At 42.3% G+C, this 27,590-nt stretch overlaps 1 protein-coding gene across 1 annotated transcript in view; it reads left to right on the forward strand.

Annotated features, from left to right (window-relative positions):
- The first annotated feature begins 505 nt into the window (after window positions 1-505).
- sirpg.L (signal-regulatory protein gamma [provisional] L homeolog) overlaps window positions 506-27,590 on the forward strand; it is a 34,319-nt gene continuing 7,234 nt past the window's right edge. The window contains exons 1-7 of the mRNA XM_041575908.1: window positions 506-1,099; window positions 14,736-15,065; window positions 15,615-15,914; window positions 17,879-18,145; window positions 20,151-20,264; window positions 21,356-21,724; window positions 26,192-26,494. Of these exons, the coding sequence (XP_041431842.1) occupies window positions 1,027-1,099; window positions 14,736-15,065; window positions 15,615-15,914; window positions 17,879-18,145; window positions 20,151-20,264; window positions 21,356-21,724; window positions 26,192-26,494 (1,756 nt within the window). The 5' untranslated portion in view covers window positions 506-1,026. The remainder of the gene's footprint in view (window positions 1,100-14,735; window positions 15,066-15,614; window positions 15,915-17,878; window positions 18,146-20,150; window positions 20,265-21,355; window positions 21,725-26,191; window positions 26,495-27,590) is intronic.

Raw genomic sequence — 27,590 nt, forward strand, 5'->3', positions numbered from 1 at the left:
TCCATTTTCAAAATATCCAATCTTTTATCAATGATTTTTCTTATTAGGTTTGACAGGTTGCTATATTTGGTAATAAAATACATGTTTTGTCCACCATGTTTTTTATGCCTTTTGTTTCTATTATTATTTCTATTGTCCCTTACTGGATATAACAAATCATGTCTGGAGGTACCCACTGCCCTCTCATATGCCTCTTTAATTACCTTAACATCATACTTTCTCTCTACCAGTTTATCCCAAAGTATCATTTCTTGGTTCTGGAAGTCATCCCACGTGGGGCATATGTGTCTTAAAAATTGTCCCACTTGGATGCCCCCCAGAACCGAATGTTTATGGCAGCTGTCTGCTCTCAACAATGTATTCCTAGCTATTGGGTTTACATATAGGTCACTTTTGATATCACTACTATTTGTGCCTTCAAGTGTGATATCTAAGAAGTCAATCTTTTTGTTGTGTACAGTATGGGTAAATCATAAATTGCAATCATTCATGTTACAATAGTCCACAAACTTTGCAGTCTCTTGTTCAGTACCAAGAGACTGCTGAAATTCCAAACTGGAACATAAAGCAAAATCAGTGTGACATACACAAAAAGCAACTGATAATCAATACACGATGTAAAGAGGGACCTGCCCATAAGAGCTTACAATCTTAAAGCTGAAGGGGTATGAAACCAAGGTGGGGGGCAGTGGTACTTACCTTTAATTTCTTATTGACTGTGTGAATATGAACTGATGTCTCTCACTTGCACTTTTATACTGACTGTACAAATATCCTTGTGTGTGGGTGGGTCAGTGTAAGTTTTGTATAATGTGTATTAATTCCAGATTATTATGTGTGTTTAATGATGAGACGTGTGATACAGATCTGAGTTTCCTGTTAGTAGAAGTGGAACTGTGTCAGGGAGCAGCTGATCTTTATATTCATTTCTAAATTACTTGGAAGCAGTGAGAGACAGACAGACAGCGAAAGACAGACAGACAGAGTAGGAGCTAAATGAGAGGGGTCTGTGCCTGAGCCGAGAACATGGAATATTGTGTCACTGGGAAAGTGCTGGGATTTCTCTACTTCTTTCTGCTCCTCCTGCTGCAGCAGCAATGTAAGTACTACTCTCCTCTCTCTCTTGTACTGGGGTCTCTCCTTTCTCTCTCTCTCTCTCTCTCTCTCTCTCTCTCTCTCTCTCTCTCTCTCTTCGTCTTTAACTTTTAGTTTTTTTAGCTGTTGTCTTAGTCCTAGAATGTTAGATAGCAGGGCTTCTGACTGTTGGTTATGGTATTTCTGCTCCAAGGTGTGTAGTTGGGTTTGGATAGTGTGATAAGCTGAACGGTGTTGTTTTCTTTCATTCGCTGTCTTCCCTACAATATGGCCTCTAATGGTCACTTTATGTGCTTCCCAAAGTGCGGCTAGTGATTCCACTGAGCCTTCATTCAGTCTAAAATATTCTCTCAGAGATTTTCTATGTTTTTGACAGTCTCCAGGTCATAGTTTTATTTAATGGCCAGTGTGGTTCTTGTAGGGGGGGGGGTGTTATTTTCAAATGTAAGACAATTGGGGGAATGGTCCGACCATGTAATGGGAAATATTTCAGTGAAGTATTCAAGGTTCAGACATTGGTGTGAAATAAAAAAATAATCTAGTCTCATGTGAACTTTGTGAGGGTTGGAGAAATATGTGAATTGTTTGTCATTGGGATGATTGATCCACCAGGGGTCTATTAAGGAAAATTGCCTTATTATTTGTCTAAAATGTGGAGGTTTTGTGAGATGTGTGGTCTTGGGATTGATCAGTGCGATATTTAAAGGAGAAGTAATGCTACTAAGCCAGTTTATTGCCAATAGATTAGCCACAACAGTGCGAGCTAAATTGCTACTTTTATTCTTTAGAATGCTTTTCCATACCTTAGTAAATGGCTCTAGACACTGTCTCTGTTTATTTAGGATAGCAGCTGCCATATTAACTTGCTGTGACATCACTTCCTGCCTGAGTCTTTACCTGCTCACTCATAGCTCTGGGCTCAGATTACAGCAGGGAGGAGGGAGAGAGGAACAAACTGAGCATGCTCAAGCCCTAGCCCTGGAGGTTTAAGCTGAAAACAGGAAGTCTGATACAGAAGCCCATGAGTACACAATAGAAGGAAAGAAATGTGATGTTTCTTTAGACAGAGGTCTCAGAGCAGCATTACTTTGAGGGGTTACTGGTGTATTTTTATAGACCTTTCAGATAAAGCTTACTTAGTTTTAACTTTTCCCTCTCCTTTAATTTGGGAATATACCATGTTGAAATCACCCCCTAGCACTAGATAGGGGTGTAAAATATCCTGTATTCTGTATCTTACGTAGGAATGCAGCTTGATGGCTGTTAGGGGCATATATACTAAGTAAGCTCAGTGGGATCCCCATTTAACAGAAGAATGTAATGACCTTCAATGGACTTGGTTTACCACTAAAGGGCAGTCTTTATGGATTAGGATTGCCACTCCTGATTTCTTTTGCATTTGAGAAGTATAATAGCTCATTGGATAATATTTCGAGCTTCATTTATGGGGTCTGTTTGCATCAAAGTGGGTCTCTTGGATGAAAGCTACAGTAGGTCCTCATGCAGACTCTTTAACTCTTTGAGAGTCAGGTATCTTTAAGCAATACTCTCTAGTCCCTTAACATTCAAGGCTACTAGTTTTATCATTATTTACATTTTATTAATGTGTCGCTAGCGGAGATGGGGCGATGACTCCCTGTTGTGGAAACCAAGTCATCAGCAGTGTGTGTTAATGAGAAAAGTGCTTCTTTGCTTTCATAATAGTGAAAGTGCACTATAATATCTCTTGGAGGTCTGCTAGATGGAGGCTCGGGTGCTAATGAGCGGTGTGCCCTGTCCAGGGGCCAAAAATCTTGAGGTTTGTCTGGGCATATGTGGCAAAAAAGATCTTGCAGATATTTTGGAATATCAGGCCCCCCAATGTCCTCAGGTATTCCTCTGCATCTTTTTGCATTCTTAAATTTTGTCTCCTAGATCTGTTCTCAAGATCCTCAGAGGTGTCTCTAAGCTGTATGATTTCACCTCTTAATATACTATTTTCCTCTCCTAGGTTTGCTACTGTTTGAGCTGTCGTCAGTGTAAGTTTCCAGGCTGTCAGTGCACTCACCCAGGTCTCCTAGGTCTCTTTGTATTTCTCAAACTGCAGTTACTTCAGCCTGTGAAACTGCTGGGGAAATGGTGGCAGTAAGAGATTGCTGTAGTTGTGTAAGCTGGTGCATAGGGATGTAGCGAACGTCGGAAAAAAAGTTCGCGAACATATTCGCGAACTTGCGCAAAAATGCGAGCGGTTCGCGAACGGTTCGCGAACCCCATAGACTTCAATGGGAAGGCGAACTTTAACATCTAGAAAAGACATTTCTGGCCAGAAAAATGATTTTAAAGTTGTTTAAAGGGTGCAACGACCTGGACAGTGGCATGCCAGAGGGGGATCAAGGGCAAAAATGTATCTGAAAAATCTGCCTGTGTGTGCTTGGAAGAGATAGTGTAGGGGGAGAGCTGTTAGTGATTTCAGGGACAGATGATAGTAAGCTTGCTGGCTAGTAATCTGCTTGATACTGCTCTGTATTGGAGGGACAGAAGTCTGCAGGGATTTGAGGGACATTTTAGCTTAGGTAGCTTTGCTGGCTAGTAATCTACTGTTCTCTTTAAACAACTGCCATACGTTGACCTTGTAGGCATTGTTTGCCCAGTTTTTTTGGACGCAGCCACTGAAGCACAGTTGCCAGAAAAAATATGCCATATAAATGCTGAAAATAGTAATTTTTCGCCATACGTTGACCTTGTAGACATTGTTTGCCCAGTTTTTTTGGACGCAGCCACTGAAGCACAGTTGCCAGAAAAATTATGCCATATAAATGCTGAAAATATAAATTTTTTTGGTTGCAGCCACTGAAGCACAGAGGCCAGAAAAATTATGCCATATAAATGCAGAAAATATGCATTTTTTTGGTCGCAGCCACTGAAGCACAGTTGCCAGAAAAATTATGCCATATAAATGCTGAAAATATAAATTTTTTTGGTTGCAGCCACTGAAGCACAGAGGCCAGAAAAATTATGCCATATAAATGCAGAAAAATATGCATTTTTTTGGTCGCAGCCACTGAAGCACAGTTGCCAGAAAAAATATGCCATATAAATGCTGAAAATAGTCATTTTTTGCCATATACGTTGAGTCAACGTATGGCAAAAAATGACTATTTTCAGCATTTATATGGCATATTTTTTCTGGCCTCTGTGCTTCAGTGGCTGCGGCCAAAAAAACTGGGCAAACAATGCCTACAAGGTCAACGTCGTTGACCTTGTAGGCATTGTTTGCCCAGTTTTTTTGGCCGCAGCCACTGAAGCACAGAGGCCAGAAAAAATATGCCATATAAATGCTGAAAATAGTAATTTTTTTGGTCGCAGCCACTGAAGCACAGTTGCCAGAAAAATTATGCCATATAAATGCTGAAAATATAAATTTTTTTGGTTGCAGCCACTGAAGCACAGAGGCCAGAAAAATTATGCCATATAAATGCTGAAAATATAAATTTTTTGGTTGCAGCCACTGAAGCACAGAGGCCAGAAAAATTATGCCATATAAATGCAGAAAATATGCATTTTTTTGGTCGCAGCCACTGAAGCACAGTTGCCAGAAAAATTATGCCATATAAATGCAGAAAATATGCATTTTTTTGGACGCAGCCACTGAAGCACAGTTGCCAGAAAAAATATGCCATATAAATGCTGAAAATAGTCATTTTTTGCCATACGTTGACCTTGTAGACATTGTTTGCCCAGTTTTTTTGGTTGCAGCCACTGAAGCACAGAGGCCAGAAAAAATTAAACCAGTAGGGTTTGCACCCTAGTTTGTAACGGTGGCGGAGGGAGGAGGAGGACGCTAAAGGACAGCTGTGTGTGGAGTCATGAGGCTTGAAGAGAAGGACAGCTGCATAGAAGTCAGAACAAGTCTTCCGGCGTGCAGTAACCCTCCGAGATCCACCCCTCATTCATTTTAATAAAGGTCAGGTAATCGACACTTTTGTGACCTAGGCGAGTTCTCTTCTCAGTTACAATCCCTCCTGCTGCACTGAAGGTCCTTTCTGAGAGCACACTTGAGGCTGGGCAAGACAAGAGGTTCATGGCAAATTGTGACAGCTCTGGCCACAGATCAAGCCTGCGCACCCAGTAGTCCAGGGGTTCATCGCTCCTCAGAGTGTCGATATCTGCAGTTAATGCCAGGTAGTCCGCTACCTGCCGGTCGAGGCGTTCTTTGAGGGTGGATCCAGAAGGGTTGTGGCGCTGCCTTGGACAGAAAAACATTTGCATGTCTGACGTTACAGACTGGCCAAAGGGCTTTGTCCTTGCTGGTCTGCTCGTGGCAGGATTACTGGCACCTCTGCCCCTGGAATGTTGATGAGTTCCTGAAGTGACATCACCCTTAAAAGCATTGTACAACATGTTTTGCAGGCTGGTTTGTAAATGCCGCATCTTTTCGGACTTGTGGTATGTTGGTAACATTTCTGACACTTTATGCTTGTACCGAGGGTCTAGTAGCGTTGCGACCCAGTACAGGTCCTTCTCCTTAAGCCTCTTGATACGGGGGTCCTTCAACAGGCATGACAGCATGAAAGACCCCATTCTCACAAGGTTGGATGCAGAGCTATCCATCTCCGCTTCCTCATTATCAAGGACTGCATCATCCACGGTCTCCTCCCCCCAGCCACGTACAAGACCAGGGGTCCCCAAAAGGTCACCACTAGCCCCCTGGGAAGCCTGCTCCTGTTGGTCCTCCTCCTCCTCCTCCACAAAGCCACCTTCCTCCTCTGACTCCACTTCTGACACCTCTCCCTGCGTTGCAGCAGGTGCCTGGGTTCGTTCTGGTGATTCCGACCAGAAATCGTGCGCTTCCAGCTCCTCGTCACGCTGGTCTACAGCCTCATCTGTCACTCGTCGCACGGCACGCTCCAGGAAGAAAGCGAAGGGTATTAGGTCGCTGATGGTGCCTTCGGTGCGACTGACCATATTTGTCACCTCTTCAAAAGGTCGCATGAGCCTGCAGGCATCGCGCATAAGCACCCAGTAACGGGGGAAAAAAATCCCCAGCTGTGCAGATCCAGTCCTACCACCCAGTTCAAAAAGGTACTCGTTGACGGCCCTTTGTTGTTGCAGCAGACGTTCCAACATAAGGAGCGTTGAATTCCAGCGAGTCTGGCTGTCAGAAATCAAACGCCTGACTGGCATGTTGTAGCGCTGCTGAATGTCAGCAAGGCGTGCCATGGCTGTGTAGGAACGTCTGAAATGGGCCGACACCTTTCTGGACTGGGTGAGAACGTCCTGGAATCCTGGGTACTTGGAGACAAAACGTTGGACTATTAAATTTAACACATGTGCCATGCAGGGCACATGTGTTAAATTGCCTAGTCTCAACGCTGCCAACAGATTGCTTCCATTGTCACACACCACTTTTCCGATCTGCAGTTGGTGTGGGGTCAGCCACCGATCGGCCTGTGACTGCAGAGATGACAGGAGTACAGATCCGGTATGGTTTTTGCTTTCCAGGCACGTCATCCCCAAGACAGCGTGACAACGGCGTACCTGGCACGTCGAATAGCCTAGGGGGAGCTGGGGGTGCACAGGTGTGGAGGAGGAGAAGGAGGACCCAGCAGCAGAGTAAGAAGAAGAAGAAGACGAGGTAGAGAGCGATGGAGGAGTAGAGGTGGTGGCAGAACCGCGTGCAATCCGTGGTGGTGACACCAACTCCACTGTTGTTGTTGAGCTACCCATTCCCTGCTTCCCAGCCATTACCAAGTTCACCCAGTGGGCAGTGTAGGTGACATACCTGCCCTGACCATGCTTGGAGGACCATGCGTCAGTAGTCATATGGACCTTTGGCCCAACACTAAGTGACAGAGATGCGGTAACTTGGCTCTGCACATGTTGGTACAGGTGTGGTATTCCCTTTTTAGAAAAAAAATTGCGGCTGGGTACCTTCCACTGCGGTGTCCCAATTGCTACAAATTTGCGGAAGGCCTCAGAGTCCACCAGCTGGTATGGTAAAAGCTGGCGGGCTAAGAGTGCAGACAAGCCAGCTGTCAGACGCCGGGCAAGGGGGTGACAGTCAGACATTGGCTTCTTACGCTCAAACATGGCCTTCACAGAAACTTGGCTGGTGGCAGATGACTGGGAATGGGAACAGGTGGTCAAGGTGGAAGGCGGAGTGGAGGGTGGTTCAGACGGGTCAAGGAGAGCAGAGGTAGAGCAGTAAGATGCTGGACCAGAAGGAGTGTGGCTTTTAGTTTGCCTGTTGCCTTTGAGGTGTTGCTCCCAAAGTGCTTTGTGCTTGCCGCTCATGTGCCTTCGCATAGAAGTTGTACCTATGTGGCTGTTGGGCTTACCAAGGCTCAGTTTCTGACTGCACTCATTGCAAATTACAATGCTTTTGTCAGAGGCACACACATTAAAAAAATCCCACACTGCTGACTTTTTGGAAGTGTGCGATCTGGCGGTAACAGTAGAAGTTGGCGGAGTTGGCGGTATTGGCGGCAATGGCGGGTGCGTTGGCCGGCTGAACACAGGTGCCGATACATGTTGTTGCCCTACTGATCCCTGCGGGCTGTCCTCCCTGCTTCTTCTAAGTCTTATTCTCCTACTGCCTCTCTGACTCTCCGTCTCTCCATCTGAACTACCCTCCTCTTGCTCTCTTCTACTGGGCACCCACAAAACATCAATCTCCTCATCATCATTCTCCTCAGATGCATCAATTTCTTCTGACACATCACAGAAGGAAGCAGCAGCGGGGACCTCCTCCTCATCACTCATTATGTCCATCTATATCGTGTTCTCTGCCAGAATTAAATCTGGTGTAAGGTCCTCATCTCCTTCATCTTCTTCTGGCAATAATGGTTGCGCATTACTCAGTTCAAGAAACTCATGGGAAAATAACTCCTCTGACCCCAGTGAAGAAGGGGCACCGGTGGTGGAGGAAGTGTTACGTGGGGTGGCCATAGCAGTGGAGGATGAGGAGGATGTTGTGGTAAAGTTAGAAACGGTAGAGGATGGGGTGTGCTGTGTAAGCCAGTCAACTACCTCTTCAGCATTTTGGGAGTTCAGGGTCATTGGCTTTTTAAAACTGGGCAATTTGCTAGGGCCACAGGATTGCATAGCAGCACGGCCCCTAGCACGGCCTCTGCGTGGCGGCCTGCCTTTGCCTGGCATTATTTTTAAAAAAACAACAACAACAACAAAAACTCAGTTGGTTTTTCTGGAAACGATAATACACACAGCTAGATGGCGGGTTGAAGAAAACAGTGTGCAAATAATGCCTACAAGGTCAACGTATACACTACTACAGCGGTGGATACGGATTACGTAAAATATATGAATGCTGCTTGAAAAAAAGTAACTCAAGTGGTTTTTCTAGAGACGATAATATTATGGATATTTAGACAGAATGTGAACAAGGTCACACAGCTAGATGGCGGGTTGAAGAAAACAGTGTGCAAATAATGCCTACAAGGTCAACGTATACACTACTACAGCGGTGGATACGGATTACGTAAAATATATGAATGCTGCTTGAAAAAAAGTAACTCAAGTGGTTTTTCTAGAGACGATAATATTATGGATATTTAGACAGAATGTGAACAAGGTCACACAGCTAGATGGCGGGTTGAAGAAAACAGTGTGCAAATAATGCCTACAAGGTCAACGTATACACTACTACAGCGGTGGATACGGATTACGTAAAATATATGAATGCTGCTTGAAAAAAAGTAACTCAAGTGTTTTTTCTAGAGACGATAATATTATGGATATTTAGACAGAATGTGAACAAGGTCACACAGCTAGATGGCGGGTTGAAGAAAACAGTGTGCAAATAATGCCTACAAGGTCAACGTATACACTACTACAGCGGTGGATACGGATTACGTAAAATATATTACGGCTGCTTGAAAAAAGTCACTCCGGTGTTTTTTCTGGAGACGGTAATATTATGGATATTTAGACAGAATGTGAACAAGGTCACACAGCTAGATGGCGGGTTGAAGAAAACAGTGTGCAAATAATGCCTACAAGGTCAACGTATACACTACTACAGCGGTGGATACGGATTACGTAAAATATATTATGGCTGCTTGAAAAAAGTCACTCCGGTGTTTTTTCTGGAGACGGTAATATTATGGATATTTAGACAGAATGTGAACAAGGTCACACAGCTAGATGGCGGGTTGAAGAAAACAGTGTGCAAATAATGCCTACAAGGTCAACGTATACACTACTACAGCGGTGGATACGGATTACGTAAAATATATTATGGCTGCTTGAAAAAAGTCACTCCGGTGTTTTTTCTGGAGACGGTAATATTATGGATATTTAGACAGAATGTGAACAAGGTCACACAGCTAGATGGCGGGTTGAAGAAAACAGTGTGCAAATAATGCCTACAAGGTCAACGTATACACTACTACAACGGTGGATACGGATTACGTAAAATATATTATGGCTGCTTGAAAAAAGTCACTCCGGTGTTTTTTCTGGAGACGGTAATATTATGGATATTTAGACAGAATGTGAACAAGGTCACACAGCTAGATGGCGGGTTGAAGAAAACAGTGTGCAAATAATGCCTACAGGGCAAATAATGCCTAAAAGGTCAACTTATACACTACTACAGCGGTAGTAAAATAAAAAAAAGTAAAATAAAAAAAAAATGAATATTAAAAAAAAAAATTAAAGTTGGTGCTGCTGAACTACTAGGAGCAGCAGATTAGCACACCAGTCCCACTCCCCAACACTGCTAGACTAATAGCACTGGGCTCTTATAGTAGTAGTAGTAGTAGTAGTAAAACAACAAAAAAATAAATAAAAGCAGTCCTTACAAGGACTACTGTTATTGCAGCAGTCAGCAGATGAGATCAGAAGCAGGACAGCTGCCCACTGCAGCTACATACAGAGCACTGCAGTAGAAGGTAGATTACTAGCCAGCAAAGCTACCTAAGCTTAAATGTCCCTCAAACCCCTGCAGACTTCTGTCCCTCCAATAACAGAGCAGTATCAAAACGATTACTAGCCAGCAAACTTTCAACTGTCCCTGAAATCACTAACAGGCAGCAGCTCTCTCCCTACACTATCTCTTCAGCACACACAGGCAGAGTGAAAAAACGCTGCAGGGCTTCGGTTTTTATAGGGAAGGGGAGTGGTCCAGGGGAGAGCTTCCTGATTGGCTGCCATGTACCTGCTGGTCTGGGGTGAGAGGGCAAAAAAAGCGCCAACAATGGCGAACCCAAAATGGCGAACGTCGCGCGACGTTCGCGAACTTCCGGCGAGCGCGAACACCCGATGTTCGCGCGAACAAGTTCGCCGGCGAACAGTTCGCGACATCTCTACTGGTGCATGAGTATTTGGGTAGTTACTGGTAGTGAGGTGCATAGGCGGATTTTCAATAAGGCTTGGGGAGGCTAAATAATAATATTTAAAAAAAAACTTGCTCCTTTACTGACCTCCGCTGCTATTTTAAACAAAGTGGAAATCTCACTGCGGTCCTTCCCGGTTCTGCTGCAACCGGCTGTGCTCTCTTGACAGACAGTAAAATGCACCAATGAAGGCTACAGATGTAGGTGGGACTGGGGAGATCGTATTGAAGGGGACGTGTCTGCTGTAACCTTTGCCAAAGTACCCCACTAGCTCATGTGCTGCACATTTCATCCCACTCCCACAGGTTCTAAGGTACTACACTGTTCTACCTTCTAAAAGCTGCCTCACTTGCTGAATTTCACATTTTGTCACCTAGTATCAGTAATATTCCTCTCACCCTTGCATTAGTCCTAAATGAACTCTTTTCACTTGAAAAAAAAAATGTGCTTTTTGGGGTGTTTTTGCTTTTGCACTTGAATTTTTTTTCTTGTTTTTTTCTAAGTGTGACAGTGTGTGTGTGTGGGGGGGGTGTCTGAATGTCTGGCATCAGTACCCACTGGATATAATAGGGCAAATTCACTATACGCTGAAGCGCCTAATGCTAGCGTCAAGTCGCTAGCGTTGGTCATTTTCGTTACTTCGCAAATTCACTAACGAATGCTGGCATAAATTCGCTAGTGTTACTTCGCACCCTTACACCTGGCGAATTTGCGCAACGGACCTAACTACGCAAATTCACTAACGCGCGCATTGTTCTGAACACTACCTTTTACGCTAGACTTCCTTTGCCACCTTAGACCAGGCAAAGCGCAATAGAGTAGATAGGGATTGCTTCAAAAAAAGTTCAAATTTTTTCTAAGTCCCAAAAAACGCTGGCGTGTTTTCTACATTATGGGTGATAGGCTGAAAAAGATTGAAAATGTTTTTGGGGCGCCCCTCCTTCCCCCCTACATTTCCTAACTCATGGCAACTTAACTATACAGTGGGCACATGTTTAGGGCAAAAAAAAAATTTTATTTGATGTTTTAAAGGTTTCCCAGGCTTGTGTAGTGCTGCTACATATTCCTCCATTGTAACTTCAATTTGGCGCCGTATGCAAATTAACCATTGCTAGCATAACTTCGCTTTGCTTAGCGAATCATCGCTAGCGCAACTTCGCAGCCTTACGCTACCCCTGAGCGCAACTTCGGATTTTAGTGAATTTGCGATGCGCTGGCGAAACTACGCCTGGCGAAGTGCGGCTAAGTTACGCCTGGCACAACTACGTATCTTAGTGAATGATCCACAGTATGTCTGGGATAGTGATATGCACCCGACCCTAACCCGCCCTGCTAATACTTGCGCCTGCCTGCACCCGCTTCCGGGGGTCCTTTTATAGACCCCCCGCACTGATGATGTCACAATGACGTCACAAAAGGGGCGGGGCGAGCAGATGCAACACTATAAAACCGGAAATCAGAAGTCGGATGTCGGCATTTGAAGGTGGCATGCGAGGAGAGCAGGAGCACTGCGAGGTCGACCTTAGCCCGACCCATGGGTCCCGTGGGTCCCGTGGGTATCGGCTTGGCCCGCACATCACTAGTCTGGGTGCCTACCTACTGCATCTCACTGCATATAATGTTCCTGGAGTGTCAGTACCCACTTTCTTCCTCTCTGTAAAACAAAAACACATTTAAGCTAACTTACCTAGGACACAATGCTTTCATGTTCCAAAAGTTTATACTTTTTTTTAGCCCTTAGGGTTAAAAAAATATATAAAATAAAATATATAAAATACATGCAGTGTTTGATTTAGGCTAAGAACCCATACAAACAAACCAGATTTCAGTCTACAGCACATTTTCAATTTAGAAAAAGTGAATTATAAAGCTCCCACTTAACACCCCTTTATTAGAATTAAGGGGAATAACTGTGAACATAGATGGATGGATAACCCCTCTTATGTGACCTCAGTGGGAATCTCATGGAAGTGCACGTGTGAGTATATTTACATCCTGAGCATTTTAGTAAAGCAGTTAGTAGACACTGCTAGAAGTATTTGCCAGCAGATCAATGTCTGAGATTAGCTTTAGGTCCATCTTTAGCCTCCCCAAACAAAAAATTCACCCTATATATGTATATGTATATTGGGTGTGTATATACCATATATAATGTGAGCAAACTGTCCCACCCTTCACCTGTATTTCTACTCCACTCTACCCACAGGCGTAACATGTAAAATGTTCAATCAAAGTTGTCTCATTATTTCATGTCTACGGGGTTACATTTAAAGTATTTGTTCATTCAATACCCTCTGTTATTCTCCTTCTCTCTCCTACTTGTACATACGATGTAACAATATGTTGTTTTTATCCTGAGTGTTTGAATCTGTATGTATATGTAAGTTTTGGAGATTGTGTCCCTTTAAGACACATTCCCCCTTTTTTTCTTTGAATTTGAATATGTTTTGTATCTTGTTTCTTATTGGTCATGTCTACTATAAATACCTACTTCCAGGGGGGTAAAGATAGCCCATGACTAAGTGCCCTCGGATGCATGAAATGCGTAGGGTCAATGGAGAGACTGTTCCTATTTTAATGAGTCTACAATAAATATTAAATATTTAACTTTATTTTGATGGCCTTTCGAGTTTTTCTGAGTGTCCAACCACACCCACATTGGTTCAGAAACACTGGGCATGAGCAGGAGATACAATCGTTTTTTTAATTTCCCGTACGCCAATCCCCATTTCTCTGGTCCCAGTGATGACAATTTGAGCGAATCAAAGGGAGGGGAAGGGGTGATGAATGACGGGGGCCTAGAGGCCCTGCCTAATTCAGACCTGGCTGACCCCCTGTTCCACGTGGTGAGTGATTAATACAGTGTGTCCTGTGCCCCCTTCTTTTCAGTGTTTGATTACTGTAGAAAACCATGTAGAACTGCTGAGAGTGGGACACTGGGAGTCTGTGTGTCTCTTCCCATTGAGATGAATGTGTCAGATCCAACCTGTGTAGATAAAGCTGAATCTCAATTACAGGGACGAGTTAGTAACACTGACAATATGATGGGCAATAATCTAACTGCAATGAGAGTGTAAACTCTGTAGTAGGGCTCGTTGCTGCCCAAGTCTTTTCTTTATACACCTGTATTCACCAACAATGGACTTTTTCAGTCAAAATTTGGGAGTAAAGCATTTTTACTTTTCCAGGGAAATGGCACCAGTAAATCAGTAAAAGCTCAGGGCAGGGGGTTCTGTTGGGTCAGTGTGAGCTGAGGAACAGGAGGAAGAGTGTGAAGGGAAGAGACAGGGGGTGTCTGTGATGTTATGGGGTGTTTGTACATTGAGGGAAGGAACTGTAAGGAGGATTTATTTGTGAGTATTTAGTGTGTGAGAGGAACCTGATTTATGGAGCTTTTTCCAAAACCCCATTTGCCAATAAATGCCAATCATCCCACATCACATCATTTCTGTTTATTCCCCACCCCTACATACCAATACCACCGAATCAGTTTTCTCACCATATAATAAACCTTTGCACATTTCCCACACTTTGTGCCCCTCTCTCTAACAACAACCATTTGCATTTGGGAAACAGATCTCTGCTGAACCCTCATAGGCTGCTGCCATATTGCCCCTAAATGTCACCGCTACATTCCCAAAATGTGAGTTAGAACTTACTGTGGCCCATCACTGCTTTTAAATACCCACTGTACCCCATCAGCATACCCCTCTGGAAAAAAGCTCCTCCTCTGAGGCACAATATACAGACATGACCAATGGAACGTTGTTATTGGACCTTTCCATTTCAACCAACAGGTCCATATAATGTAACTTGTACGTAACCTCCATCCACCTTTTCCAACTGTGGAGACCTGAAGCCAAAATAAGTTGACCCCCCACTTCTCTAGGAGCTGTTTAGAAATTGGAATAAGTTGGACAGTTTTGTGCCATAAAGAGAATCACAGAGGAGCAAGTTACTGATAATACTGAGCACTCAGTACAGGCAGGTTAAAGGGGATCAAAAGCTGTGACCTTCAGTCATTACATTAATAGCCCCCCCACAGAACCACAACAGCAACTACATCTTCATCCCAAAAAGCTTTGTGTTACATGGGACAGTGAGTTGATGGAGGGGCCGTGTCATATAATAAGGGAACATCCAGTGGTTGGTGGCATCTACTGGTACATTCTAATTCCTTCCTGTGTAGAACCTGCACCAGTGCTTCCCAGAGATCTTGGGCTCCTGTATTCATTCATTGTGATCCTATATGTAACTAATCACATACGTTTGATAACAATTCAATGTATTTCTTTCATTATTTAGGTTCCTCCCTGGAGGTAACAGCCCCCTCCTCTCAGTCCTCCCTGATTGGAAGAGATGTCTTACTTCCCTGCAAATTCGAAGTGGATAATCCTCCAGTGAATCCCAAGTTCCTCGCTCTCTTGTGGCATTTTGGAGACAAGGAGATTCTGAGATATGACAACAAAGGGAAAGTTTCCAGCCCTCGGTTATTCATAGATGAGAAACTTATACTGGAAGGCAATGCCTCATTGTCTCTCTCCAACGTGACCATCTCTGATAGAGGAACCTACAGGTGCTCAGTCATTTACAGCCCAAACAACCAACAGAAGGAGATCAGGCTGCACATTCATGGTAGGAACCCAGGAACATCTTCCTACATTCAACCCCTCAAAATTTGGTTTACCAAAATATTTCTTCTACAAGTTGGAAGTTTGGCAGCTGTTCTGGCTAATGAGAGATTTCTTTCTCTTTTACCCCGTTCTCCTTAGTACTAATGGGTTGTGCTTGATATAGGGCCACATACATTACTGCTCTCTAAACCAAGGGCTGCTGGGTAATACTGTTTGTACAAAGGGGGAAAACTGGATCAGGAACAGAGGGTGGGTGACAATTTGGAAAATACTTGTTCAGCCCAAACTCATCTTCAAGTGACATCTCTAATCAGCATTAAAGGGGATCTACATAGGATACTAATGATTAAGTTACATTTATTATCTTAATGATCTGGTAGATTTGAAATGATAGTGAATAACAATGTAACAAAGGAACAGTGCTGAGTGGGGGACTAGGAGCCCCCAGGAAATTCTGCTCACAGGCACCTCTGACTTTTTAACCTTCTTTCAATATTTCTTCTGTTTTCTCATTTCTCTGCAAATTGTGTATCTGTGTCCTTGTCCCTAGCGGTGCCAGAGGTTGCGGTTGCTAAGAGAACTCTCCTTAAGAACCAGGGAACTTCCCTTCAGTGCTCAGTGACTGATTTCTACCCACAATCCATCACTGTGACTTGGCTCAGGAATGGGAAGCTATTGGCCAACTCAGCTCTGGGGCCCCTTCAGCGGAATGCAGATGGAACGTTCCGACAGAACAGCACCCTGACTCTCACCCCCTCCGACACCCTGAATAACCCAGAGATTGTCTGTCAGGTGCAACATGAATCCCTCCCCACCCCCAGGCAAGATCATTTCAAGGTGAAGTATGGAGGTGAGTGCACTATATTAATGTTATATAGCGAGACATTGGGTCAGTTTGGGTCTCTCTCTCTCTTTCTGGATTAAGTAAAGAAAACCATCCTATGCTGATGGTGAAATCTCCTCTCATCCCCAACAATGAATCATCAGTTCCCCATTCTTTTTAGGGAATCCCATAAGCTAACTGCCCTTATAATAAAGAACCCCTACCTGACGGTGAAATCACCTTTCCTCCCACCAATGAATCACTCATCCCCCCTCTTAGTAGAAAATCCCCTAACCTGACTGTCCTTACAGTAAAGAACCCTTTCCTATGCTGATGGTGAAATCTCCTTTCCTCCCACCAATGAATCACTCATTCCCCCTCTCTTGGTAGGTGATCCCATAACCTGTTGGTAGGGAGGTAGGCCCTGCCACAAGTAAAATGGGGCTAAAATGAAAAAGAAAAATGCCGGGTGCATACTTACCCCATGATCCAGCCCAACTATTATGCCAAAATCCTTCCCATGATCCACCCAAACTCTGTATCACATTTTTGTATATTTTGGGACTTTTCTCTGCAACGGAGCCATTGATTTGAGTAGCAACTGTCACCTTTTAATGGTGGCACTGAACCAGATTAATCCATTTATATGGGGAACATACTGTAACAACGTTACCTGGTGGTCTAGTGGGAGGGGTTCTGCAGGGACGCCTGCAGCCCCCTCGGCGGGGACGCCCGCCACGTTGCTCCTCTGGGCCGCAAATAGGGGATAGTTAGGGCACGCGCGGCGCATCTCTTCCTGTTTTATGTGCGCATGCGAGCTGGCGTGTGACGTCAGCGCGCAGTGGCGCAAAATTTAAAAGTATTAAAGGCACAGTTTGGATTTTTCTCATTGCCCGTGATAGGATTTTGTTCCTGGTGCTTTTGAGCTTTTGCTATATTCTGAACCTGTTTGATTCCTGTTTTTGACCCCTGCCTGGCTATTTGACTATTCTGACTTCTGGATTCTGACCCTTGCCTGATTACTGACTACCGCCTCTGATTAACCCTCTGATTGACTCCCTGGTTTGACCCTTGCCTCTCTGATAATGATTATTCTCTGCCTGCCTCGACCCGGCCTGATCTGACTACTCTATTGCCTAAACGCCTTGTACTGCGATCTTCTGTTCAAAGACTTTGCTTTACTGTCGTGCCCCTCTGCCTATCCAGAACCCTCATCTTGCACCTCTAGTTTAAGTCCAGGGGGCATCCAAGTAAGCCAAGGGCTCCTCCCGAGGCCCAAAGGCGGTCAGGCCTGGTGTTTGTTCTGGTGTTGGGTGCCGACCGTGACACATACAAGATCTCTGAGTTAGTCCCTTGACTGGGAATTAACCAGCAAGACCAGATTCCACTATTGCACCACCATGATGTTTAATGATTCTTAATCAGGCTAATGAATCTGACTCAGTACAGGGGAAACCTATTCTAGGATTCTTCTTTTTTACTGTGAATACTATTTCTATTATGCAAAGAAAATTAATTCACATATAGGATCTATTATCAGAACCAGATAACAGATCCCACTGATGTACTTGCTCTATAAGTTTAGTGCTTTGTTACTTATGTGCATATTATACATGTGACACTGAACCTTCCACTTATCTGACCTTCTTATCTTTGCTTTTGCCTCTTTATAGGAATGTTATAAAGTCCAATCTGATAAGAACTTGTATTGTTTAATTTGGGAATCTGAAACAGAAACTAATGTTTTAAATGTTGATATAAGGGAAGATATAAATAAGTATTGTGTATATGTTGGGTTGCACCAGGGCATGTAAACAAATACACCTCCTACATCAAGTCATAAAAATACACTGTGCTCAATGAGACTTCCCAGTGTGATAATGTAGTGTTGTGTTGGCCAGAAGCAGTGTAGTTGGTCCAGATTGGTTCTGTAACCCATACAAGTACCATGATATATTTCCTACACTTAATTGTGAGCCGTGTCTCCCCAGTGCCTCCGTCAGTACAAGTCTATTCAGCCAAGATCAATGGACGGCCGGGGCAGGTATTGGTGTGTGAAGCGAGTCAGTTCCAACCAGAACCAGTGCAGATAAAATGGATCCTGAATGGGAAAATTGCTGAAGATGGGGGGTATAAAAAAGGTTCCTATTACTTGATGAACCCAACGAGTGGAAGCCAAGAGGGAAACATCTCCTGTGAGGTGGAACATGAGACTCTGCTACATCCCATCACTGAGACTCTACAGCTGAGACAAGAGGGTGAGTGACCCCCAAACCCAATATACTGTCCCCTCACTGTATCACTGTGTCAGCCTTGTGTTCCTACTGACTGTGCCACCAACCAATATCCATGCCTAGTTCCAATGATTTTGTTTTTTTCTGTTTAATCTACTGCTGCAAATACCTAAATCTCGAAAGTGCTCACATTTTTTGTATTTCATGATTTCAGAAGAAAATCAGTACCAATCAGGCAATACAGTACAACATCAGGAAACAATGAGGTAGTCGGGGTCACAGGCCGGGTCAGAACCAACAGTAGCACAGTACAAAATCAGAATCTGAAGAATGGTCAGTGAATGGGCAAAGGTCAGGACAGGAGACAGACCAGGTGAGATCAAGGTCAGGAACAGTTTATAGCTTGAATAGCACCCGGAAAGTAATAAAATAGACCTACATTGGGCAATGAGACAGGGGAAGAGGGTTTTATAGGCAGACTAATGACTTACACTGATCACCTGTGGCCAGATTGGCATTACATTCCTACTTGTAATTACAAAGCAAAGACATAGGAATGAACCATTAAGTAATTCAGACATCACATGAACACCAGGTCCCTGGTTCAACTCCAAGCAGCAAGTTACAAGTAGGTTCTGGTTCATTGTTATTCTTGAGTTTGCAGGTAGACTTTAGTCTGCGGAACTGTTCCTTATCTGGCCCAAAGGCTATGATTATCCAATGAGCCTCCCAATAAAATTGAAAAACTGCAAAATTTTGTTGTAGTTTCCCAACAAAATTAGCAGATGGCAAAAACCAAAATTTGCCATGGGTTTAAAGTAGATAGGGACGTGGTGTTTATTAAAAATCCTTCTGAATTTTTCCGACACCCCAGCTACATATGGGAGGACCAAGTTCATCATTGTGGATTATGATAAACAGATTATGCTGCTTGGAGCAACATTCTAGAGGATATAAAGTGAAGCAAGATCCTATGTACAAGTTATTCTGAATTGGGAAAGCCAGTTGGATGACTGGTGAAACGTCTTCAAGAAAAAACACAGCAAGTCCAGTTGATTTGACTTATTTCTAGAGATATACCATGACCTGGATGATTGAGAACTTTCACAAACATCTTACAGTTAACACACACAAACATTTTGGGAATTAACCCAACACCCGATGCAGGCTGTAAAGGCTTTGCACACAAACCCATTCCCTAATTCCCTTGAAAAGATCCAAACAAGGGCGAGATTAAACAACATAAATCATCTGTGTGTTATTCTGTCAACAGAGCACATTTGTTTTCTCTAATTTTTCAATTTGAATTTTGAGGTTATTTTACTGTGCTTCAACTACGGAATAGTCCAAATTCGAATAGAATTTGAAAAAAATTTGAAAATTTGAATATTGCAATGTGTCATGTACTGTTTCTTTAAAAAATTGACTTTGACTATTCACCATCTAAAACCTGCCGAATTCCTGTTTTAGCCTATGGAGGACCTCCTAGAACCAATATGGAGTCATTTGGTGGACTTTGAGTTTTCTTGGGGGAAAACTTTGAATCGAATAGGATCCGAATTCGATTAGAATTAGCGAATACAGTCTATTCACCCGAAGTTAAAAACTTGATTTTTTTATTACATTTTGGTTGGTCTTTTTTATTAGAATTTTGAGTTGATGGGTATTTAAAATAACTCCCATCAACTGGAAATTCGACCCTTGATAAATCTGCCCCTTAGTAGTGGTGAGTGAAATTTTTTGCCAGGCATGTATTCATGGTAAATAATGTACTTCGCAATCTGCAAATATTTTGCAAAACTGCTGCATAAATCGGCTGCGAAAAATTTTGCAGCATCAAATATGTCGCCAAGACAAAAAAATTCTCATGCATAAAACAATTTTGACACCGATTGACTATTTTTTTAGCACTCATCGTTGCACTTATGAGCTCTGGATATCAAGTTATTTGTATGTTATGGCCATTCTAGAATAGTTACATACACTGTACCAACTAGAGGTCACACTCTCCTTCCTGATTCTCTTTCAGACGACGAAGCAAAATATTCTGCAGGGAACATTGCGGCGGCCATATTTCTCACCATTCTGCTGACAGTGGCCGGGATCACTGCTGGGCTCTGGTTTCTCATCTACAAGAAGAAATGTAAATATCAGCTTTTTTCTACAGTTTATTCCACAATTATTCCACAATTTACTATTATTAAAAAAATATACTTCCACAGGAAAAAGAGAAAAAAGGTTATATGGCAAGTAAGATTTTACCAAACAGCTAGACAATTCACTAGTGAAAAAGCTCAGCGATACAGAACTTTAGTGTCGTTTCACCAGGTGAATTTTTGCTCAGGTGAACAATAATTAATCCACAAATTTATTTAAAAGTTTGAACTTTCCAATTTATTCCCCTTTTTGCCAAAGTCTATTTCGCCAGGTTGTAACTGTCAATTGATAAGACAAAGCCACATTCTCAACATTATTATGTCAGTGACATCATATCCTGTATTCCGTAATAGTGATAAAAAAACCCGAAACACTGGCATTTTTTCATATTTTAATGTGGGATTATGTTTACGAGTTGTAACTGTTAAATATATGTTAGTTACAGTGCTGGGAATCTGCATTCTCATTGGTCTGTTCTCTTGCATTTATAATGAACCTTGTGATCAGTAGAATTCTCATTGGTGAATTTCCTTGCACTTGCCATGTATAATTAAGTTTTTCAGCAACTTCTAAAGCAAAACTAGGGGGGCTCTTTAAAAGTGCCTTAAATAATTAAAATAAAAAAACCTAAGATTGCCCTTTCTAAAATTAATTAACCATTCTTTAGAATTTAAAATTTGCCTTTAAGAATGGCTTGGATGATTTCTTGGACAGACATAATACAAAGGCTATTGTGATACTAAACTCTATAGTTAGTATAGATATGGGGATATATCATTTATGTGACAGTAGGGAGGGGTGTGTGTATGGGGCTGGGTTTTCATTTGGAGGGGTTGGACTTGATGGACTTTGTCTTTTTTGAAACCCAATTTAACTATGTAACTAACTATGTAAGTTAACTGTCTAGGGCTGCACCAGCATGATTCTTTTATTCTTCCTTTTTTATTTCCTGAACTGAAGTCATAAACTATTCATGATGTTCTCCAACAACTACAAAAATGCATTTGCCCAAGATTATCCAATGTCCCAGTGTCCATTAGCACATGGGTGCATTAAGATAATGATTTTTCTCTTAAGATTTCCAGAGATTCCGGGTGAGTCACATACACAGGAGTCAGATGTTGGATGGGGAGAAGGTGACTCTGTACTGTGTGGCCTCTGACTGCCCTAAGGACCCCCAGGTGATATGGACAGTGGAGGAGAATGATGGGAAGAAGATGGAGATAACAGAGGATGAGCCCCAGGCAGAAGGAGAAGGGAAGAAGTTGCTGGATCAGGAATTCTCTGTAAGAACAGACAGAACAGAGACAGACAGGAGACACATTGTCACCTCCTCCCTCAGCTTCACCCCTGAAGCATCAAAGATCAAGAAGATGATCGTGTTCTGCAAGTTTGTCTGTGATGGAAGAGCCAAAGAGCAAAGACTAGACTGTTCACTCATCTTATGTAAGTAATCATCACATCTTGATAATTCTTCTTTTGTGGATTTCTCTCCCTGAGCAGCTGTATTGGCACAGACAATAGCAAGTTTCAAGAAATATTTGCACCATATAAAATAAATTCAGTGCAAGATTGATCCAGGGACTTCTATTTTGGAGTCTTGAAGGATTTTTTTCCTTTTGGAGGGAAATTCAGATAATGTTTTACAGAATTTAATGTGATGGCCATACATAGTAGTATCTACAAATAACCAATTTCTGGATGATACAATAAAATAATTAAATTGTAAATGGTAAACAAACACAGATTTTATGATCAGCCCAATAAGATTGTCCTGGAAATCAGTCAGTTTGTGTAAGGGAACCTTACCCTGGTGGTCTAGTGGGCAGCGGGGTCCAACGCCGCTCCTTCGGTGTGGACGCCCGCTGCGCTGCTCCTGTCTCCTGCTCTGCCGGTTCCTCTATGGCGCACGCTTCATGGTTTATGCGCCGGCATGATGACGCCACGTGCATTGGCGCGAAATTCAAACAGTATTTAAGGGGAATTTGGTTTTCAGCAAGTTGCCCGTTGTTATGTTCAATTAGCTTGTTCCTGGGTGTTTATTACTTGTGATTCCTGTTTGATCTACTGTGTTTGACCCTTGCCTGCCTGCTTACTACTCTGACCTCTCCAATCCTGACCTTGCCTGTCTGAAACGACATTGACCTCTACAATCCTGAACCTTTGCCTGTCCTCCAACTATTCTACGATCTCTAATCCTGATTCTGGCCTGTCTGACTATTTTATCTGCTTGTGCTGCCCGGCCTGCCTGTTCCTGGTGGTGGTTCTTCCTTCTAGTATCCTGGGGAGACGATTGTGCCCCTTTGCTCGTCCAGAACCGTTAGCTTTGCTCCTCTCTCTGTTAAGATCTGGCGGCATCCGATTAGCCGAGGGCTCCTCCTGAGTAGTGATGGGCGAATTTGCGGCGAATTTGTGCGATTCCCCGCCAGCGAATAAATTCGCAAAACGCCCGCGAAAATTTGTGGCAAAAATTTGCGGCAAAAATTCGCCGGCGTCAAAATTTTTTTTTCGAAAAAACGAGACGCTGGCACCGTTTCGCGAATTTTTCGCCATTTCACGAATTTCGCAAATTTTTCGGCAAAGCAAAACGGCGCAAATTCGCCCATCACTAATCCTGAGGTGAAAGGCGGCGGTTAAAGGCAGAAGTGAGAGCCGAGACCAGGGAGCTTAGCTTGGGTTCTGGATATAGGGTGCCGACATGACAGTATGCTTAGAAAATGTTGGTTGAGGAACGAAACCCATTTATTCAGGTACAAAGTTTTAAAATAAATCCATGCTACAATAGGAGCAGAAACGTAAAAGGCAAAAGTTGCACGAAAATTATAAAATAAATTATACATATTAATAGGGCAAGTTATGTACACATACAGAATTTGGCACAAAAAAAAAGAATGTAAAATGTTGAGTTGATGGATTAGGTTTTTAGATGATAGTTAAATAATCTCAGAAGATAAAGAAGCAGGGCTGACCGGCTCTCAAACGGATCCACAAGACTAAATTTCTCCAGAAAGTTAGATATTACAGAGGAGTACTAAAATCATTTTATGTATCTATAAAAAGTATAGAGAAAGTAGGTGAAAGATATATAAAAAAAATACAAAGAATATACAGTATATTGACATACATAGTATTTACAGAGAATGTATCAGACGGAAAAATATATATAAAATACCCATATATACAAAATATATTCTCTCATGTTCAGACAAATTATTAGGTTGAACAGGGACATCATAGACAGTTTCTCACGAGTAGTAACAAGTTACATCAAATTCAGAATTCATACCAAAAGGTATTCTAGTTTTAAGATAGAAAATCCAGTAAACTTCTCTCCTAGACAGAATTTTAGATATATCTCCACCTCGACAATTAAGATTTATCTTTTCTATACCTTGAATACTGAAAAAATTCAGATCCCCAGAGTTACATAAATGAAAATGTTTTGAAACGTTAGTTTCTTTTCCAGTTCTAATGTCAGACATATGTTCTCGAGTTCTCTCTTTCAGTTTACGGGAGGTTTTCCCTACGTATTGACTTTGGCATTTTGTACATCTAATCAGATAAATCAAATTTTTCGTGTTACAGTTGATATAATGTTTAATTTTGTGTATTCTGCTGTTTATGTTGTCCGAAAAAATATCACTTCTTTTCATGTATGGGCATACTGCACACCTCTTTCCGCCACACATGAAATTTCCTTTAGTCATTAACCAGGTTAAATAATCTCACCCGAGAACAACAAAATCTTTGTGTTAGAAATAGACTGGAAGATGTGTCTATTTTTTTTAACCAATAGTAAACGATAGAGAAAGAACCATCAAAAATTCAGACTGTAGTAACAATAATTTTAAATTAAGCCAAAAGGCTTACCATATATACTTGAGTATAAGCTACCCGAGTATAAGCCGAGGTACCTAATTTTACCTACGAAAACTGGGAAAACTTATTGACTCTAGTATAAGCCTAGACACAACTACAGCCCTGTCTCCCAGCAGCGCACATTCCGCCAAAGCGACCCCCCCAGCGATCAACCGGACTTCTTTGCAAAGTTGATGGTGACAGAGAATTGCCAAATGGATTACTGTGTGCATTGTCCCACTACCATGTGCAGAGGGCGCTGTGTGATATTGCCATCACTGTTATTCTTTCATATAACCAACAGATGGCGCTGTGTGATATTGCAGTCACTGTTATTCTTTCATATAACCAACAGAGGGCGCTGTGTGATATTGCCATCACTGTTAATCTTTCATATAACCAACAGAGGGCGCTGTGTGATATTGCAGTCACTGTTATTCTTTCATATAACCAACAGAGGGCGCTGTGTGATATTGCCATCACTGTTATTCTTTCATATAACCAACAGAGGGCGCTGTGTGATATTGCCGAAACTGTTAATCTTTCATATAACCAACAGAGGGCGCTGTGTGATATTGCAGTCACTGTTATTCTTTCATATAACCAACAGAGGGCGCACTGTTATTCTTTCATATAACCAACAGAGGGCGCTGTGTGACATTGTCATCACTGTTATTCTTTCATATAACCAACAGAGGGCACTGTATGATATTGCAGTCACTGTTATTCTTTCATATAACCAACAGAGGGCATTGTGGGATATTGCAGTCTCTCCCCAAGTGAACTGTTGGTATAGGAATGATTAAAAGTGACTGCAATCTCAGCTACTGCCCGCTGACCCGAGTATAAGCCGAGGTAGACTTTTTCAGCACATTTTGGATGCTGAAAAACTCGGCTTATGCTCGAGTATATACAGTATTTATTTTTTGCATATGATTTAATAGAATCCGAAGGATTTTCATCCATCGATCGAACAAATTCCGATCAGAAAATTGAGGACCTTCCCCATAGGCTAACATTGTACCTCGGTAGGTTTTAGTTGGCGAAGTAGGGGGTCGAAGTTTTTTTTAAAGAGACAGTACTTCGACTATCGAATGGTCGAATAGTCGAACGATTTTTAGTTCGAATCGTTCAATTTGAAGTTGTAGTCGAAGGTCGAAGTAGCCAATTCGATGGTTGAAGTAGCCAAAAAATACATTTGAAATTCGAAGTTTTTTTCTTCTATTCCTTCACTCGAGCTAAGTAAATGTGCCCCCTAAGGTTGCGTATGATCTGTGTCATGAAATACTGATAAATTCTTATTGTTTCCTCAACGAATATTATATATACTTAAAAAACTCCTGTGACAACCAGAGCTGCTCTTCTCATTATTCAAGGAACAATGTCCCCACAATCCATCATTTTGGGAGATAAGTAAGAAGAGTGACAATAGAGCACAAATACACATTAAAGGAGACATAAAAGATAAAGAAAAAAAGCCTAATTTTATAGGCAATTATGAATAATATGTGGTGTTGGTGTCACATTGTGCTAAACATTAATATTATCTTTAAAAATAGCCCCTTTATTAAGCTCCATATAGATGTTCTCTGGTCCTTGTCCATGCTTCAAATGAGTGGGCGTGTCCCTAATGGTCCCTGTTGGAAGTACAGTAGGAGGGGGACAGCCAATCACAGCCCTGCAGTCACACAAGCACAGACAGGCTACAGTTCCCTATCAGGTCCTGCTAGCTGCTGATTGGTTCCTGTCCTACAGTGCAGTGAGCTGAATGTCGCTGGATCCCCTGCACAGCCTGGGAAAGAAGGCAGCAGCAAGTGGAACAGATGGGAGGGACTAGTGGGGATTTTGCAGAAAATTACAATAAAGTAACCAGAGACACAACTTTGTGAGGCACATTCCTGCTTTATCTAATGAATTTTTGAAAAATATTATATCACATAGTGGCACACATTACTGTTAGTCCTAAAATATAAACCTTCAGCCATGTCTTGTGAAAATAACAAGCTCTAATTCTATGTTCCTGTTGCTGACACATATTTCCATGTTATTTCCCAGTAAAGCCCAAGGATTCCATGAAGTTTTCCCTGAGTGAGTCAGGAGAGGTTCTGAGCTGTCTGACCCTGAGGGAGTTTTACCCCAGAGACATCCAGATCAGATGGAGCTGTGGAGTTGGACACTACCAACAACTGGAGTCCAATGAAACATTTACTCTCAATCCTAACTGCACATTTAATATTGAGAGTGTGTGTAAAGTCCCAGGACATCTCTTCAAAGACCCAGGATTCAAAGTGCGAGTGACCTGGAACCACCAATCCAGTGATGGGGAGGAGTCCAGGGAATTCTCTGCATGGGATCCAGGTAACAAGACTGGTCTTCATGTTGAATGAGCTGTTGAACTATATGATTAATATATATTTTCCTAAATTTTCAAAAATGTTCTAATTGTTGAAGGTTCTGGTGGTTTTTTTTCAGCATAATTTATGTGCTTCATTATATTTACATAGTTGACGTTTCGTTCCAAAGTGTCTTAATAGTTCTGTCATCCACACAAAGTCTGTGAGGAGTAACGATGTAGTACTTTACATTTATTTACAGTCACTCTTTAACCTTAACTCTGTTTTATCAAAGGTCTACCCATTACCACCTGCCATCCCTGCATGTTGTTTCTTTAAAGTGAGACTTTCATCACATAGTTGACCCCTTTCATTATAATCACCTATTACTTTTAACAAAAGCTATATGTCATGAGTTGTTTTTGGAACACTAGTCTAGTTAAAAAATAATGTCATTGCATCTGTTTATTCTGCCTCAGCTCAGCTGTCCCCTCTCTTTACACTGTTGAAACTCAGTCAATTCCTCACACTTACGTATAGGCATCCCTAATCAACTGTGCACTGAATGTTAAAGACCCTTTCAGATAAAGAGTGAAACTGAGGGAGACACATAAGGCTTTCAATTTGCCAAAACTGCCACTGCATCTTTCCATAACTGACGGCACATGTAAGGGGCCAAATATTGCCTCCCTGATGAACGGGAAAGGCCAAATTATGGAGTTTTAACAGTAAACAAAAATATGGGAAGAGGGGGGAATAAGAGAAGACCCTAAACCTCTGTTCTCCTCACACCTCACTACCTGCCCTCTCCTTCCCATTCCTTCCAAACCCTTCCTCAATCCCAACCCTTGTTTAATTAAAGCCTTATCCCATTGTAATCTTTCCCTCTCAGATGGAATCTCCCAATGAAATCATGTAAACAAGAACCTTTTCAGAAAAAAACCTTTTCGTCTCATCTCTCTGCTTCTCTTTATTTCTAAAGTACTTGAGTGTTTAGTACCCCCTTCTCTGGAATTCCCTCCCACATCCCATCTGACTTTTATCCAATCTTATACCACATAACCTGAAACACTGAATTTTTGAATGTCATTAGAGGTTTTATGTACCATGCTAGGAAAATA

The sequence above is a fragment of the Xenopus laevis genome, chromosome 9_10L (assembly GCF_017654675.1).
Source record: "Xenopus laevis strain J_2021 chromosome 9_10L, Xenopus_laevis_v10.1, whole genome shotgun sequence".
NCBI lineage: Eukaryota > Metazoa > Chordata > Amphibia > Anura > Pipidae > Xenopus > Xenopus laevis.